Below are 16460 nucleotides of genomic sequence, written 5' to 3' on the forward strand. Positions count from 1 at the left end.
AAGCTTACTTGTACTTTCTTTTTGCAAAAAAATAAGTTTTTATTGTTTTCTAAGTCAATTTTAGCTTTTGAGAAAACAAGGAACAATTTTCCCTGCCTCTGTCTAGAATGAATTAACAGATAAATAGAAAGATGAGTAGTAGAGATGATGTTTTGGAGATCGCTTCATTTCCCAAACAGAGCTCACTTTTCAATTCATCTAGCCCAGGGATTCTCAGAGTATGGTCTCTGAGATCCTTTCTGGCCATTTAAGAGTTCAAAACTATTTTTACACGCACTGTATTCCAATCACTGGGGATACAAATAACCCCCTGTCCTTAGGAGTTTATATTAATTTATCAATATAATAATTATTAATTATGTAATAATATATTAATTATATTAATATGCATGTACACACATATGTTCTTTCTGCTTTAACAGGAATGTGCTTATTTTAAGGTTTTCGTAAAACGAGGTACACTCGTGAATTTAAAACGAGTCACCCTGGGATGATCTAGTGAGTGAGTCTAAGTAACCCAGAGGGAAGCTGATTGCCGGGTGAATGTGGAACAACGGAGCAGACCAGCGGTCCTCATCCTCTCTCGAAGGTCGTGTTCTTACTTCTTTTCTTTTGGCGGCCTCTGTGGTTTTCTTACACATTAAGTTGGCACCATTTTTTTATCAATGTGTCCAGATTTCGTTGCAATCAATAAATCCTGAAAAACACGCAGACAACTTTTAAATATTTCAAGTCTTCGAGAAAAGTCTTAAAGCCTCAGCCAGAACAGAGCGTACGGAAAGCTGGAACTGAAACGAGTCTACCCGCTAAGTCCCCGCCCCCAAGCCGCCCTCCTCGGTCCCCGCCTCCCGCCACTCCCGGTTCGATGGCATCGGCTCTGTTTTGCTCTGGTCTCTGGGCAGGCAGGCACGCCCCATCCTGTTCGGCGCTCCTCCAAAGCGTCGCGAGATTTCCCGCGCTTCCCATATCTCTCCGCGCTCACCCATCCCGTCCTCTTTCCGCCATCTTGCAGCGCTGGTGAGTAGCCTTCGCTTTGCTCTCCGTGGGCATCCGCGGGACATCGGCTACATCCCGTGGCCAGCACACGCGCTCCCGGGCTCCGTCGGCGCCCCAGACTCTGGCCTTTCAGAGGCTCCCAGTCTGGCTGTGCTTCGGTTCACGGTTGGGGATCCCAGGGACGCGGGAGGACCGGGGGGGGGGGGGGTTGGTGGTGCTGCCGCCTCCGCCGGAGCCTCCTTTCCCAGCCCGGGCGGATCCGGCCGCTTCCGCGCTCCTCGGGCCTGGGGACGGAGCCTGCCGGCTCGCGAAGTTGGGGCCACCGCCCCCGGGGCGGCGGGCGGAGCGGCATGGGCGATCGCGAGCCCCCTGACTTCGGCCGCGGGCGGCGGTCGGCTCACGTGGGAGCGGAAGGAGCCGCTGCACCGTGCCGGGGGCGTTTTCGGCGCTCTGTCGGTGCCCAGGCGCGGGTCCTTCGGCGTGATGCTGTAGGAGAGGAAGGGGATGAGCACGGCCTGGTTCGCGTGGAGAGAACCTTGCCCCGGGGAGGCTGGGCCTGGTCCGCCCAAGGCCGGGCCATCAGTGTCTCGAGTCCCGGAGCTAGCGTCCCAGGCGGGCCTTGTGCTAAGGGATGGGGTGCAAAGAAAGAGCGGAAGCTGCCCCTGGCCCCCGGGCCCTCAAGATGCGCTTTCTAGCAGGGGAGAGCACACGCGCTAAGCCTGGCCCTGGAAGGTGCGCCCAGATCTGGGTGCAAGGTAACTTTATAGCGGGGAGGGCGTTAGCAAGTCGGGGAAGGGGGGCTCTCCGCTGTGCAGGGTAGTCCTTGGTTTGAAGGAACGAAGGCCAGGGACCTGAGGAGGAAGCGGGCGTGCGTCCTAGGCGCGCATCGGGCTCGGGACAGCGGGTGGCGAACGGGCCAGAGAGCCGGACCAACCGCATGGAGGAGTCTGGCAAACCAGGGCCGGGGGCTGGGGAGCCTTCAGCAGCAGACGGGAGTTGGTTTGGTAACAGTGGTAGAGAGGAGCGGGAGTCAGAAGGGGGACGCTGTGCGGAGCTGGAGCTGCTCGTGCCCGAGCTGCAGCCTGGGCTCTGGCTTGTGCCGCCTCGCCGCCTTGATCCAAGTCCTCTCCTCGTCTGTCTGCAGTAGGCTTTCCCGGCGGTGGCTCCCTATTGCCTGTAGCACGAGATACAAACTCCTGGCCTTTAAGACATCTCCGCTTTGTCCTGGGCCTCACTTAGGAGGGTTAGTGTACTTTAGTCTCCACCCATCGTGTTGTCCTTTATGCCCAACATTTCACCATTCCTGTATTCACTAGGGTCTCTCAGAATCCCTGCTTCCTAAAGAGCTTGAGCTCAAGTGCCGCTTAGGGCCGGATTCTCTTGAACCATTAGGCCCCTGTTATGTGTATTTTGTATTTAGTTGTGATGCGTACGTGGTATTTCCCATTATAGAAAGGAAGCTTCTTGTTGGTGGAGACTCTGTGGCCCAACACTTAGCACAGGGCCCGGGCTGTGTGAGAATGAGGGAGGCTTTAAGTTTACATCAGATCTGAAATGTTCTTTTAAGCAATTGACTTAGGGTAGGTTATATAGGTGGTGTGGTCACAGAGCCTGCCTCTCTGGGACGTACTGGGATTCAAGTCCTATTACTGACGTTGGCTGTATGACCCTGGGCAAGTAACTTAACCTCCTTGTTCTCCTTCATTCTTTTAAGATCGTTGAATGCAGAGAACCTGCATTAATGGAGGGAGTTTTCCTTACCTGGGAGTTTCTTATACTAAATAAATCACAGATCCAATCCCTGGCCCTTATGTTGAACCTGAATTGTTTGTTCTGATGCCTTATTTGGATCCTGGGCCTCTTGATTTTGCCTGTGGGGAACAGTAGTTAAAATCATTCCTTTTCAGCTGATGGTGGCAGTACTAAGAGAGCTGTCTTTTCTCTCCTTAACAGCCACCATGGTGCGCATGAACGTCCTGGCAGATGCTCTCAAAAGCATCAACAACGCAGAAAAGCGAGGAAAACGCCAGGTTCTCATCAGGCCGTGCTCCAAAGTAATCGTCCGGTTCTTAACTGTGATGATGAAGCATGGTAAGTATGATTCTCTCGGCTGTGTTCTGTTTTAAAGAAGGAGGTTCAAGAGACAAGGTAGAAGAGATGAAGTGCTTTGTGGTCCTTGGTAGTGCACTTTAGATTTTGAGGAAAATTGTACTTTGGTAATGGCAGCATTTATAATGTTGTGTAGTTTAAAAAATATGTATAAAATTACTCTGATGGGCCTTCTAAATATAATAAGAATGAGTAACTTTCATTTGCTGTGGACTTGACATGATGCTAGGAGTTCTATGGCCTCAAGTTTCCTCCAGTGTAAAATGAGGGGAGTAGTTGGATCAGACTCTCTCCTTGGTCACACTGTGGAATTTAACTAATTTATCATGATGTACTGCTTTTGAAGATTAGTGTACTAGTGAATTGTGAAGTCCAGAAGTAAGTTGTTAAGAGTACATTAGAAATAGTAGTTTTAGTACAAAATAGAGAACATTTTTGCTAAATCGATATGCCTAAGACTCAAAAGTTGCAAGCTTTCTGTTCATTGCGTAACATACACTATTTTGTACCATTTAGGTTATATTGGCGAATTTGAGATCATTGATGATCACAGAGCAGGGAAAATTGTTGTGAACCTCACGGGCAGGTTAAACAAGGTAGGAATTTATAGACTGCTATATACTAATAAGATTTCTGTGGACTTTTTGCATACCTTAATAATTTGAGATTAAAAAAAAGTGAAAAATAGACCAATAGGTCCTGTATTAAGAAACATTTATTTAGTGATCTTGGAGAGATGTGATTCTGGAAAAGACCAGTTATTAAAACCAAAGTTGTCTCTTAAAACATGAACTTGTTGGTCAGCCAAACGTCATTAGATGTAAATGTCTATATTTATACTTTCATGTGTAAGTTATTATATTTATAGCAACTGAAATAAATTAGGATCTTAAAGCAGTTTAATAGCCAAGTAAATACGCTTAGCTGTTCCATATAGTCACAAGATCCTAGAGCCAGAGCTGGAAGGGGCCTCAGAGGCCATCTAGTCCAACCCCTTCATTTCATCGATTAGGAAATTGAGGTTCAGGGAGGTTGAGACTTAAGTTGTAGTTCATGAACGAACATACGGAGATTGTAGAAGAAAAATATGTTGTTAAAATATTAGTATTGTACTCTAAACTTCAAACACAAATCTGCTGGGAACAATTTATTGATGTAACATTCTAGAACAAGTCATTACTAAACTCCTTTGTCCACTCCCCTCAAGGACTGAGCGGGGCTCTCTTCCCAGTGGTGGGTGTCATTGAGTTACAGGAATGAATTCCGTTGGACAGGTCACTGGTCATATATAATTATATCTAGGCTAGAGTTATTTCATTATTACCTTAGTCCATTTCCCTAAAGGAAGGAATTTTGTATTTAACCTAACCCACCATCAAAGAGAGAATGGGTCTGAAAAGGGTTTTTATTTCCAGAGAAACTGAAAAGGAAGGTCTTAATATACATTCACAGGATGTTCTTTGCAAATTGGCAGGCTTATGTGGTGGCTGCTTCTTGACAGTTTCCAACAAATGTGAAATTAGAGATTACATACATTGAAGGATTTACTTCTCCTGTGAATCTTTATAGAACCCCAGCTATTTTGTTGCAGGCGTGGACAACTAAAGTAATTTTATAAACATAAAGGGGAGTTGTGTTCTCTTTAGTGTGTTGGAGCTGCTACAAGATGTGCAGAGTTTAGTTTTCCCAAAACGCATTCTTGTGTGTGGAAACTTTATGCCTGTTTAACTCTGCCTAACCCAATCCTGCTTTTTCAGCATTATCTCCATTCTCTGTCTTCTCACAAATCAAGCTTCCTTAAGTTTGTCTTTTACTCAGCTCTTTTCTCTTCCTCCCCAACCCTCATTCCATTCCTTTTTCCTTCCTGACCATTCAGATTCTCTGTTACTTCTTCACAAAGGGTCTTCTCAGCCCATTCTAGCCCATAATGAAAAACTGCTGAACTATCACTTTTAATGCCTTCCACTTATTTGGCAGTTGATCATGTACTGTTTTGTGACATCTATTTTTGTCTTACTTAACTTTTTGTGTTTTTGTGTTCCTCTGGGTAAATTGTAAGCTCTTGGAGGACCAGGAGCTTACAGGGTCAGCACACCTAGCACAATGGCTATTTTAAGCATATTAAGCAGTCATTAAATGTGTTGCTTTGGTAACTGATATGCTTAAACAAACAGGCATTGTTTAAAAGTGGTTGTAGATACTTAGAATGCAATTCTTCTGTTAAAAATTTTTTTTGAAAATTATTTTTTACAGTGTGGTGTAATCAGCCCCAGATTTGATGTTCAATTGAAAGATCTGGAAAAGTGGCAGAATAATCTCCTACCATCCCGTCAGTTTGGGTAAGGGTCTATTTATGCAATGTAAGGTTTATAAATCTGCGAATTTCTGTGAGGAGATCTGATTTATCATATTGTGTACATTCACAAATGTTTACTTGGGGTTGATTTTCATTGTTTAGGCTGTGGGCGATGATTTTAATATAGTGTCAAAACTATATCTTCTATTCACAAACATTTACTTTGAATTTGTTTTCATTGGTTAGACTTTGGGTGATGATTTTAATATAGTGTCAACTCTTTGAATCATTAAAAGGTATTCTTTATAAAAGAAAATGAAATGTTTTTTTGCAGTTATCCCTCAGAACATATGCATATAAAGTATCAATCTTAATCAGTCATTTTTCTACCTTGAGAACAGATAGTAATAAGGTGGCATCTTGGCTTTTTCCATAATTAGTTTGGCCAAGGAGTACTTTTAAATTAAATCTATAGTAAGATCTCATATATTTTATATATATATATAAAAGGGAAATTGGAATTATCTGTTTTACTACCAGGATAAAATGAGAAGTCAGGAGTTTTAGAGTGAGTAGAGGAAATTAGCTGTGTCTTCATTGAAAAAATACCATGCATAATTTATTTTTGACATTTAAATATTAATGCTCAGGGGGAAATAATTTTATTCATTCAACCTCTCCCCACCTTTGTTTTAACAGCCATCAGTGTTCTGTGAAACAATTTAGAAAAACACTAAAAAAACACTAGGCTAGATCATGGAAACTATGTAGTAATTTGCATTTAGTTTGAGGATATCATGAATATTCTTACATACAGGCAGGGATTGTTTAAATCCTAGAATAGTGTTTTTCAATCTGTGTCCCACTAGCCATCTTACTAAATGAGCTGTGTAATCTTTTTGTGGATTGAATAACCACATGTATGAATGACTTATTTCATGGGTTTGTAATGTAAATGCTGTTGTGATTAAAGTAACAAGTTCATTTAAAATACTGAGTTCATAGTAACTTTTTATTATGTGTTTTCTCACTCAACAGAAATAGTTGTAACTATTGGTCGGGGGATGAAGGGAATTTTTTTTAAACCTTTAAGTCTTTATAACTGAGTTGTTGGACCTTACTGCCCCAAACTATTATTAGACAATTGGTTTTGGAACAGTTCTCTCCTGCACAGCATCTGAATCCTAAGTATAGGCAAGTTTAATTCCATGCTTAAGGTGGAGGTTTGTGTAATATATTTTTGCAGTGGACCATATTGCCAAAGCTTATTCTACCTAGAAAAATCTTTTCTCTTTGTTTTAACTCTTTAATAGGTTTATTGTGCTTACAACCTCAGCTGGCATCATGGACCATGAGGAAGCAAGACGAAAACACACAGGAGGAAAAATCCTGGGATTCTTTTTCTAAGGGTGTAAAACAAACATACCAATAAAATGCTCCAATGGACTGTGGTGCTTCCAGTCAGTGGTTTTGAACCTTGAAAACAGTTTTAATAGCATCATACAGGTGCTCATATGTTTGGTTCTCATGGGTATATGGTGCTAAGTGCTGAATGTTTACCAAATCCATTCTGATCTTTTGGGGCAAGTGTTGCCTCATTGTTGGATTATAAAACAGGATTTGTGTTGAGATGCTTGACCATTGGTCCAACCCGTGTCAGAACCTGTAATGAACAAAACTCTACTTGTGCAACAGACCTCTGCACTGAGGCATGGAAAGAAGGTCCTCAATCTTGCGTGTTAATATGCCCATTGTGTACTATGTGGGTATGTAAGAGTTGAGTAGGACTCTGTTTTCCAATCTGTCTCAGGTAATACAGCATTCTTCCCTTATCCAGTTCACCTACATTTAGCTTTGAAACCATTAAAATTACACTGGAAGACCAGAGGAGCAAGGAACTACTGTTGTTGCCGACTGGTTCATGGCATTTTAGTTTAGTTTGCCATGTAATTCCACATGTTTGCTTCTGGTGCAGGATGTGTGTGGGAGGTGGGGAGGGGTGGAGTTTGATCTTAGCCGAGTTTTAATGTATGATTAAGTTTTGGGTATTTCTGGAGTGCCTTCCCTTGAGAATTCGTTATTTCCAAGTCCCAGGATCCCACTGGAAATTCCATTGGAGAATTCTTTTATCAAACTTTATAAAATCAAGCTTAAAGCTGCTTGATTTTATTTCTCAAAAACTTCATTTGCAAAAACATTCACCTGGTTGAAAATTAAGGTTCAAAATACTGAAAGATGATAGACGAGGGTAAGAAACTATGTAACTTACAGTTTGTGATGACTTAAGATGGCTTCGGAATTTAGGGGAAAAGAGGTTGAGGTTTTAAGAGTAGCTAGTTAACCATCTAGAAATTGGCAGATGGAAGGCTTCAAAGGGATCTGAGACACTCATCAAGGGGTTCTCAGCTTGAGAAGAAAATCAACAGAATATTTTTTTGGTGGGGTTTAGCACTGTATAACATGGACTTAGCTAGAGTTAAACTGCCAGTAAGCGATAGTAGATATTTTAGAGGTTTGACATACTATGTTCTTGGGGCATTGGGTGTAGAGAAGAAAAGGCATTTTGTTGGTCAGTTCTACAACTAAACTTGTTTCCCTTTATGTCTGAAATGGTGGGGATTCTAAATTTTGGAAACTGCATGAAGGAAGGGACAGAAAGCTGGTTTGGTTGTGGGATTATTGGAGGAACACAGAGGTGGGAGTAGTGCCAAATTCAAGTAGAGCCTTGAATACCAGGCAAACAGGCATTAAGAGCCTATTGTACCCGGCACTGTAATATGTCCTAGAGATAGTTGGAGTAGGAGAGAGCACAAATATAATTCAGGGAGATTTTTTTACACTAAAAAGTAAAGATACTTGGGAAGGGAGGGTAGACCTGAGCAAATGTCTAAATAATTCGGTTTGGTTGGAATGCAAGGCATATTAAAACGAGTAATAGGAAGGAAGCTTGGGCTTAGATCGCAAAGTTTTTGTCTGCATGCTGTGCTAGGTTGAGTTGACATTATAGAGGCAATAGGAACCACTGAAGACTTTTGAGCAAGGAGGTCAATGATGTGGTCAGACCTAGGAAAACTGACTATTCAAGAGGTGATGAGGCCTGTATGGGGAGATACTGGGTATGAGTTAGAAAAGGAGACGGTGTGAAGGTGAGACTGAGGATAATTCTCTGAACTGTTTGAGGATGATGGATGGGTTAGGTGGGAATGAGTTTTGCTTTGTCCACTTGTTTGGGAATAACAGGTACTTTGGACCCATTTTTTTATTATTACATTGATAGACATTCAGCTCATTAAATTCCTGTGAAATGCAAGGTATTATCTAGGTACTTTGACAAAAATGAAATTTGTGATAACCCTCTGTAGTGACAATTTAGATTTGAAGATCTTGTCTATACTGTGATTATTGCCTTGCTAATATACCCTCATACAACTTGTCCAAGTAAAGTAAGTAGTTTGAGGAGGGAGGGAAGGTAAACTGGTAATGACCAGATGTGTAAGGAAGGTTCTAGTATGAAAGACTGATTGTTATTTTAGGAAAATGGTAACCAGGGCTTGTATTGTCACAGTGGTCACGAAAATAGGTAATGATGGAATAGACAGGTCTTAGGAACTTTGACATAAGGAGTGAGAGAGAAAAAGAACAGCATTACCTGTAGTTGGAAATCGGTGTCAGACAATGAGAAAAACGATAGCGTTCTGAAAGTCTGTAAAACGCTTTGAGCCTCAGAACAAACTCGGGAGGTAGACAGTAGGTACTATAGACGTTGCCCCCATTTTATATGAATGGGAAAGTGACTTGCCTGTGGTTACAGCTAGTAAGTGGAATTTGAACATAAGACCAGCATTACACCAGGCTTCCTCTCATAAGGTTGGACAAACAGATTTGGAGAAAGATACTTGTAGTTTTATATCTGCCGAGTTTGAGCTACTAGTGGAACATAAAAGTGATGTTTGTTTGAAAGCACATGGAGATAGAGATGTGAGATTTGTCTGAAGAGTTCCTGTGATTGGAGCAAATGCTGTTGCTGTATGAGGGGTGGGGCCTCGGGGCCACAGGTTCCCTGCGCCTGCTTTAGACTGCTTTGAAAAGTGTCCATAAATTCTCAGGAACCAGTAAAGGAAACCAGTTTGTTGGAATGTTCAGAACTAAGAATGATCTCTGAAGCCAATGCAGGACATGGTCACCTGGTCCTTAGAGATGTTGGAATAGAGTGAAAGTTGAAGGCCATAGGATTTGGCAATAGGATTAGTCAGGGGCAGAAGAGAAGGCAAACTGATGACAAGGGGTTGGGGTGAGATTATGGGTTATTGAAGAGGAGGCATGCAAAGCTTTAGAGAACATTCACAAATAATGGGGAGGGGAGAGATGGAGTGCTAGCTGAATTCTTCAAGGGAAGATTTCTTTGGGATTGGGGAAATCTCGGCATGTTTTTCGGCTGATGAAAAAAATCATCGGAATAGAGATTACAGACAAATGAAAGATGATGGGACGAAGTTGTAGAAATTGGTATAGCATCCAAAGGTATTGGTAGTTGAATTTGCTTGTGAGAAAGTTACCTCTTCTGTAACTAGAACGAATGGAGATTGATAATGCTGAGAAGTTTGAGAAATAGAATAAGAGAGATCAAGAAACTTTGGAAGCTAGGATCACTGTTGTAAATGACGGAGAATGTGAGTGTTGTCAAGGCATAGTGTTTGACACTTAAGAAATCCTCACTGAATAAAAGTTGAAAGTGGGAACCAGTAAGGGCAAAGTCCAGTAGCAAAGGGCCCAACTACGAATTGTATTTTCAGGGAAGCAGTTAAAATAATTTTCAAAAGCTGACTGGAAGTATCCTTGGGCAGAGCCATCTGAACTCTGATCTCAGTGCTATTTGTATCTGTTTGCTTTTTTCAGTTACATGGTGGTTTTTTTCTTTAAGGTTATACATGTGTAGTCATGTAAAACATCCATAATAGTCATGTGAAAGAAAAGAGACAAAAAAAACCAACCTCAAGAAAAATAAAGTGTGCTTCAATCTGTACTCAGACACCATCAGTTCTTTATCTGGGGATGGACAACATTTTTCATAAATTGTTCAGTTGTCTTGTATCGTGTGTTGCTGAGAATGGCAGTCATTCACAGTTGGACATCTTAAAATACTGCTGTTACTTTGTACCCAGTACATTTCACTTTGTATCAGCCCATGCAAGTCTTCCCGGTTAGGTTAGAAGAACATCCTGCTCATTGTTTCATATAGTAGAATAATATTCCATCATAATCACATACCACAGCTTGTTCAGCCATTCCCCAAGTGATGGGCTTCCCTGTGATGTCTAATTCTATGCCCCCGGAAAAGAGCTGTTATAAATATTTTTGTACGTAATAGATACTTTTTTTTTTAATCTCCCTTGGGACACAGTGTTTCTTGTTAGATGTTTGGTGAAACTTGGGAAAAACTTTGTTCTCTTGGCCAAAATGACCACTAAGTAGGGTTAGTAGGATGAATCTCTTTAAGAGTCTGTATTGTAGAAAGAAATAGTTTCTGGAACAGACATTCAATGTTTGGCAATAGAAGACTTTTCACTCAGTATTTCTTTTTGTGTCTGGTCCTTCCCCCCTTCTCACACTGGAAGATTCCAAAGTATAGTCTTAGGGGGCTATTCCTGAAATGTGGTACTTTGTGGGCTCATTTACTTTATTTACTTTATTTGGATTTTCAGAAAAATAGGCCTAGAAATTTGTAAAGTCACCTTCCTGGGACATGCCTCATTATGAAACATGGAGTACCTGGTCCTGTTTACTTCAAATGATGGTAGCTGTGCTCCAGTGAAGCATTTAAGGCCTCCCCTACTGAGAATGGAGTGGTATGTCTGGCCCAGCACTGGGTGCACCTGCCCAGATCAGTTTGTCTGGCCTGGAAAAGCAGCCTGGGCTGTTGACGTGGAATAGTATTTCTTAAGTGTATTTATGGAAGGGAGTAAGAAGTCATGTCACACAGGTGGGATGATGGGTAGTTTGCTTATCTGTTTGTGTGATTGGGCTACTTCATTTAGAGGTATTAGGGAAATAGAGGGGAATTGTGTCTCAAACGTCATTGACTTGAAGTTTCAGAAAAAAAAAATCTTATTTTTGTTGAAATAGCATTGGTGTTGAAGAAAGGGTGCTCTAAACCCAGCCCTATTGACCGCAAGTCGCTTTACCTCTCCAGCCATTCGACTAAAGATCACTTTTGGTTCCACCTCTTATCACTGACCCTTGTTTTAACTGAATATAGCTACCTTTGTTGTCATTGCCTAGTCATTTTTATGTACTATTTAACTTTGAAAAAGCATTTAAGTGCATGCTAGGTTTAAGCACCCTGGGGCGCCAAGTGGGAGGGTATCTATTCCGGAGTAGCTCATATCCCAGATAGGGGAGACAACACATAAAAGCGTTTACCTATATCTAGTGGAAAGGGAGAGGAATGGGAGTATGAGTCTAGTGGTCCTTAGGAAGCACTGTCCAGGCAAATGGGAATTCCTGTCAAGCAGCAGTAGCAAAGATTTGATTGTCTTTAGAAAGATGAAATGTTAAGGACCCTCAGATTTATTAAGTGGGTGCTTTGGAGAGGGTGATGTGCTAGCTGTTTTTAATCAGTGTACTTGGGAGGGACTAATAAGGGTAAAGTTTTTGTCACCAGAATTGTGTTGCCTGAGATACACGGTACACAGGAAGATAATTTTGGTCACCGGAATTTTGACGCCTGAGATACACGGTACACGGGACTTTGGTAACCAGAATTGTGATGCCTGAGATACACAGTACACGGGAAGATAGATTTTGGTGTGAGGAAAAAGGCTAGTAACAGGACTCAAACCACACCGGATGCTAAAGGAGAAGGTGGGGAGAGAGCTGAAAATGAAGACAAAATCAGTCTTTACAAGGCTTGTGAAAGCAAAACAATAGTTGAGGGTAATAATAGAAGCCCATACAGCCTTACCAGTTTGGCAACTGTGTATTATGGTTTTAAGTTAGCATTAATAGCTAACATTTATATAGATGATGCTCACTACGTGCCAAGCATTTTACTAAGTGCATGACATGTATCTCCTTTGGTCCTCACAATAACTTATGAAGTAGGTGATACACCTATTTTACAGATGTGAAAAGTGGTGATTTATCTGAGGTTAGATTTGAATTTGGGTCTCCTGACTCCAGACCTGTCATTCCTAGTTGCCTCAACTTCATCCCTCTTGGCAAACTGAGCTACAGAGACTTGGCTAAGGTCGTAGAACTACCTAATTGCTGAGGTGGGTCTAGAACCCAGGTTTTCTGACAATTTAGTCCTCATCCTACCCAGTTGGATACTTGGCTTCAGTTGTCTCCATCGTCTCGCTATTGGCTCCTCACTGGGTAAGAACTGGAACTTGGGGGGCGGGAGGAATCCTCAAGAATTTGAAACCAAAGACTTTACAAAAATGTTTTTCCCTACACCAAGTACTCTTTGCCTGGAAATTTCTCTTTCCAAGTTAGATGAACTAGTATTAATTAACAGGGCTAAAAAAAAATCTCCTTACTGAAATTGGACTTTTCCTTGTGGAAAGAGAAAAAAAGGATGAGCAGACATCTAATGATAAAAATACAACCTATAAAGATGTGATCCTTTTGCTTTGATGTGATAATACCAGAGTCGTATTTATTTGCTATAATTTGGCACATGACTGGAATTCTGGTGGATGAGTATGTATACATGTATGTATGAATAGGTATACATGGTTTGCTACTGGTTTTGGGTCATGTATTTCAAGCTAGAAAGGGTGCTGGAGGGCATAAGTCAGACCCTCATTTTAGAGATGAGGAAACTGAATCCCCAAGAAACATGTTCTCTAGGGCCCTCTGAGGATTTTTATCCTAATAGATTTGGTGGTGAGTGGTTCCCAATGTTTGAATGTCATGGGATCATGCAAAGAAGAGCCTAGGGTCTCAACACTGGTGAAGAAACTGGCTTCAGGAAAGAATTTCATACTATACCTTTCCTAAACTCTAGGACCCAGCAAAGTCTTATCTAGAGCCATAATACACATCTGCCTGTGTGTTCCCAGGCAGTCCTGCATACTGAGAATGTTACCTCCTCAGTCTTGGAATCCTTGTCTATTTGAATGCTCAGCTCATGTGCTGATTCTGTCACAAAGTCTAACTTGGTTTCCCCAGTGTGCTCCCACCCCCAACCCCTTACTGTTTTATCTATTGTATCCGCCAGTAAAATGTAAGCGTTGAGAGCAGGGTTTGTTATCTCCAGTGACTAGTTCAGGGGCTGTGCATATTAGTAGGGGCAGAAGATAATCAATGTGGCCCAGCTCAGCAGCCCAACTTGGCTAAGATCTCTGAAACCCCGAGGTGGTTGTGGCTTATCTATGTTCGTGAACCCAATATGTATCAGAGACAACTTGAACTTTTGTCTTCTTGATTGCAAAGCTGCCTTTATCATCTGTGCCCTTTTTTTTCTGCCTTTTTTATGGGCTGTGCACGTAGTCAATGCTTAATACTTGAATCTGACATTTTTTTCGAAGACCTGAACAGCGGGCAGAATGGATGCCTGGGCAGTGTTATTTCTGTTACTGAGGGATGGCTCAGGAAACTTTGCTTAGTGGGACAGATGTCAGAGTTGTTTGAAGATTGCTTCTCTTTAGAACAGGGCTGGCTCATCAGGTCACTGGCATAGATTTGAGAGCTGAAAGGGACCTTAGATGGCATTGATTCCAGCTCCCTTATTTTACAGATGAGGAATTTCAGGCCCAGGCAAGTTAATTTTTTTTTTGAGGGGTGGAAGGCAGGGCAATTGGGGTTAAGTGACTTGCCCAAGGTCACACAGTGAGTGTGTCCAGTGTCTGAGGCCAGATTTGAACTCAGGTACTCCTGACTCCAGGGCTGGTGCTCTGCTCACTGCGCCACCTAGCTGCCCCAGGCAAGTTAATTTTTAACATTTTTTTTTCAATTACATGTAAAGATAACTTATGACATTAACTTAAAAAAAATTTGATTCCAAATTTTTAGCTAAGAATGTTAAGTATGTGCAATCATGTAAAGCATTTCCACATTAATCATGTAAAAGAAGAGACATCAAAAGGATAAGACGACAAAAAGATAAAAGTGAAACGTATGCTTTGAACAGCTTTCTGGCTGTGGGTAGTATTTTCCATCTGATATCAGTCCTTTGGAATTGTCTTGGATCTTTGTGTTGCTGAGAAGAGCAAAGTTATTCAGAGTTGATCATCACACTGTTAACTGTGTGCTTAACTTGTGTGTTAACTTGTGCTGTTAACTGCACAATGTTCTGGTTCTGTTCATTTCACTTAGCATCAGTTCATGGAAGTTTTTTCAGGTTTTTCTGAAATCAGGCAGGTTAATTTCCCCAATTTCTTGGTTTTCCCCAAGATCACAAAGATACTAAGTGGCAGAGACTGGATTTGAACCTCGACTTCAAATCCAGGATGCTTGTTGCAGCCATGTTTCTCATGCTCAGAAATTTGTTCCATATAAATGTTTTGGTGGCCGGAACCTTGGTGGGTAAGGAATCGAGCATAAACAATTAGTATGTTAGCTGTTAGAGCAGTTAAGATTCCATTTTGGCCAGTTATTACTGTAAATCTGACTGTTTCAGCTTCCTTCCCTTCCCCAGCTGACCACTCCATGGTTATTCCTTAGCCATTGTGAAGTCCAACTCATGGTCCAGTTCAAAACTGCATTTTTTTTTTAAATTTCTTTTTCATTTTTAGTTTACAGCACTCCGTTCCACAAGTTTTTGAGTTCCGAATTTTCTCTCCCTCCCTCTTCTCTCCCCTTCCCCCAAGACAGCATGTAATAGAATCAGTGTAGGTTCTACATATGCCTTCACACCGAACTGATTTACATAACAGTCCAGTTGTAAGGAAGAATTATACCCAATGTACTAATCATGAGAAAGAAGAAACAAAACCAAAAAAAGAAGGGGAAAAAAAGAGCAAATAGTTTGCCTCAGTCTGCCTCTATAATTCTTTCTCTGGATGTGCATAGCTTTTTCCATCGTGAGTCTTTTGGAACTCTCTTTGAACCTTGTATTGATGAGAAGAGCCAAGTTTATCAAAGTTAGTCCTTATAGATACTATGAGTTTGTAATCGTGTATAGTAATCTCCTGGTTCTGCTCCCCTCAGCATCAATTCGTGTAAGTCTTTTCAGGTTATAATGAAGTCTGTCTTTCCAGGCTTTTCCGAAAGCATCCTGCTCCTCATTTCTTATAGCACAATAGTATTGCATTACATTCGTATACCACAGTTTGTTTAGCCATTGCCCAATTGATGGGCATCCCCTTGATTTGAACTCTTTGCCACCACAGAAAGAGCTGCTATAAATATATTTGTACATACTGGCCCATTTCCCACTTGTGTGATCTTGGATACAGCCCTAGAAGTGATGTTGCTGGGTCAAAGCATATGAACATTTTTATAAGCTCTTTGGGCATAATTCCAAATTGCTCTCCAGAATGGCTGGATCCGTTCACAACTCCACCAGCAATGTAACAGTGTTCCTATTTTCCCACATCTCCAGCATGTATCATTTTCCTGTTTTGTCATGTTAGCCAATGTGACAGGAGAGATGTGGTACCTAAGAGTTGTTTTAATTTGCATTTCTCTAATCAGTAGTGATTTTGAGCATTTTTTCATGTGCCTATAGATATCTTTAATTTCTTCCTCTGAAAACTGCCTGTTCGTACCCTTTGACCATTTCTCAATTGGGGAATGACTTGTATTCCAATAAATTTGGCTCAGTTCCCTGTATATTTTAGACACTTGTAAAGATTTTCTCCCAATTTTCTGCTTCCCTCCTAATCCTTGTTGCATTGGCTTTGTACAAAAACCTTTTAATTTAACGTAGTCAAAATTATCCATTTTGCATTTTGTAATGCTCTCTATCTCTTGCTGGGTCATGAATTCCTCCCTTCTCCGTAAATTTGACAGGTAAACAAACTATCCTTGCTCTCCCAAATTGCTTATAGTATCAGCCTTTATATCTAAGTTGTGAAGCCATTTTGACTTTATTTTGGGATACGGTCTACGCCCA

At 41.5% G+C, this 16460-nt stretch overlaps 1 protein-coding gene across 1 annotated transcript; it reads left to right on the forward strand.

Moving 5' to 3' along the window:
* The first annotated feature begins 981 nt into the window (after positions 1–981).
* RPS15A (ribosomal protein S15a) lies at positions 982–6848 on the forward strand. The gene is made up of 5 exons (XM_036741712.1): positions 982–1017; positions 2950–3087; positions 3622–3701; positions 5359–5444; positions 6715–6848. The coding sequence occupies exons 2-5, from the start codon at positions 2955–2957 to the stop codon at positions 6806–6808; spliced, it is 393 nt and encodes a 130-aa protein (XP_036597607.1). The 5' UTR covers positions 982–1017; positions 2950–2954; the 3' UTR covers positions 6809–6848.
* Positions 6849–16460: the final 9612 nt, after the last annotated feature.

The sequence above is a fragment of the Trichosurus vulpecula genome, chromosome 1 (genome assembly GCF_011100635.1).
Source record: "Trichosurus vulpecula isolate mTriVul1 chromosome 1, mTriVul1.pri, whole genome shotgun sequence".
NCBI classification, from domain to species: Eukaryota; Metazoa; Chordata; class Mammalia; order Diprotodontia; family Phalangeridae; genus Trichosurus; species Trichosurus vulpecula.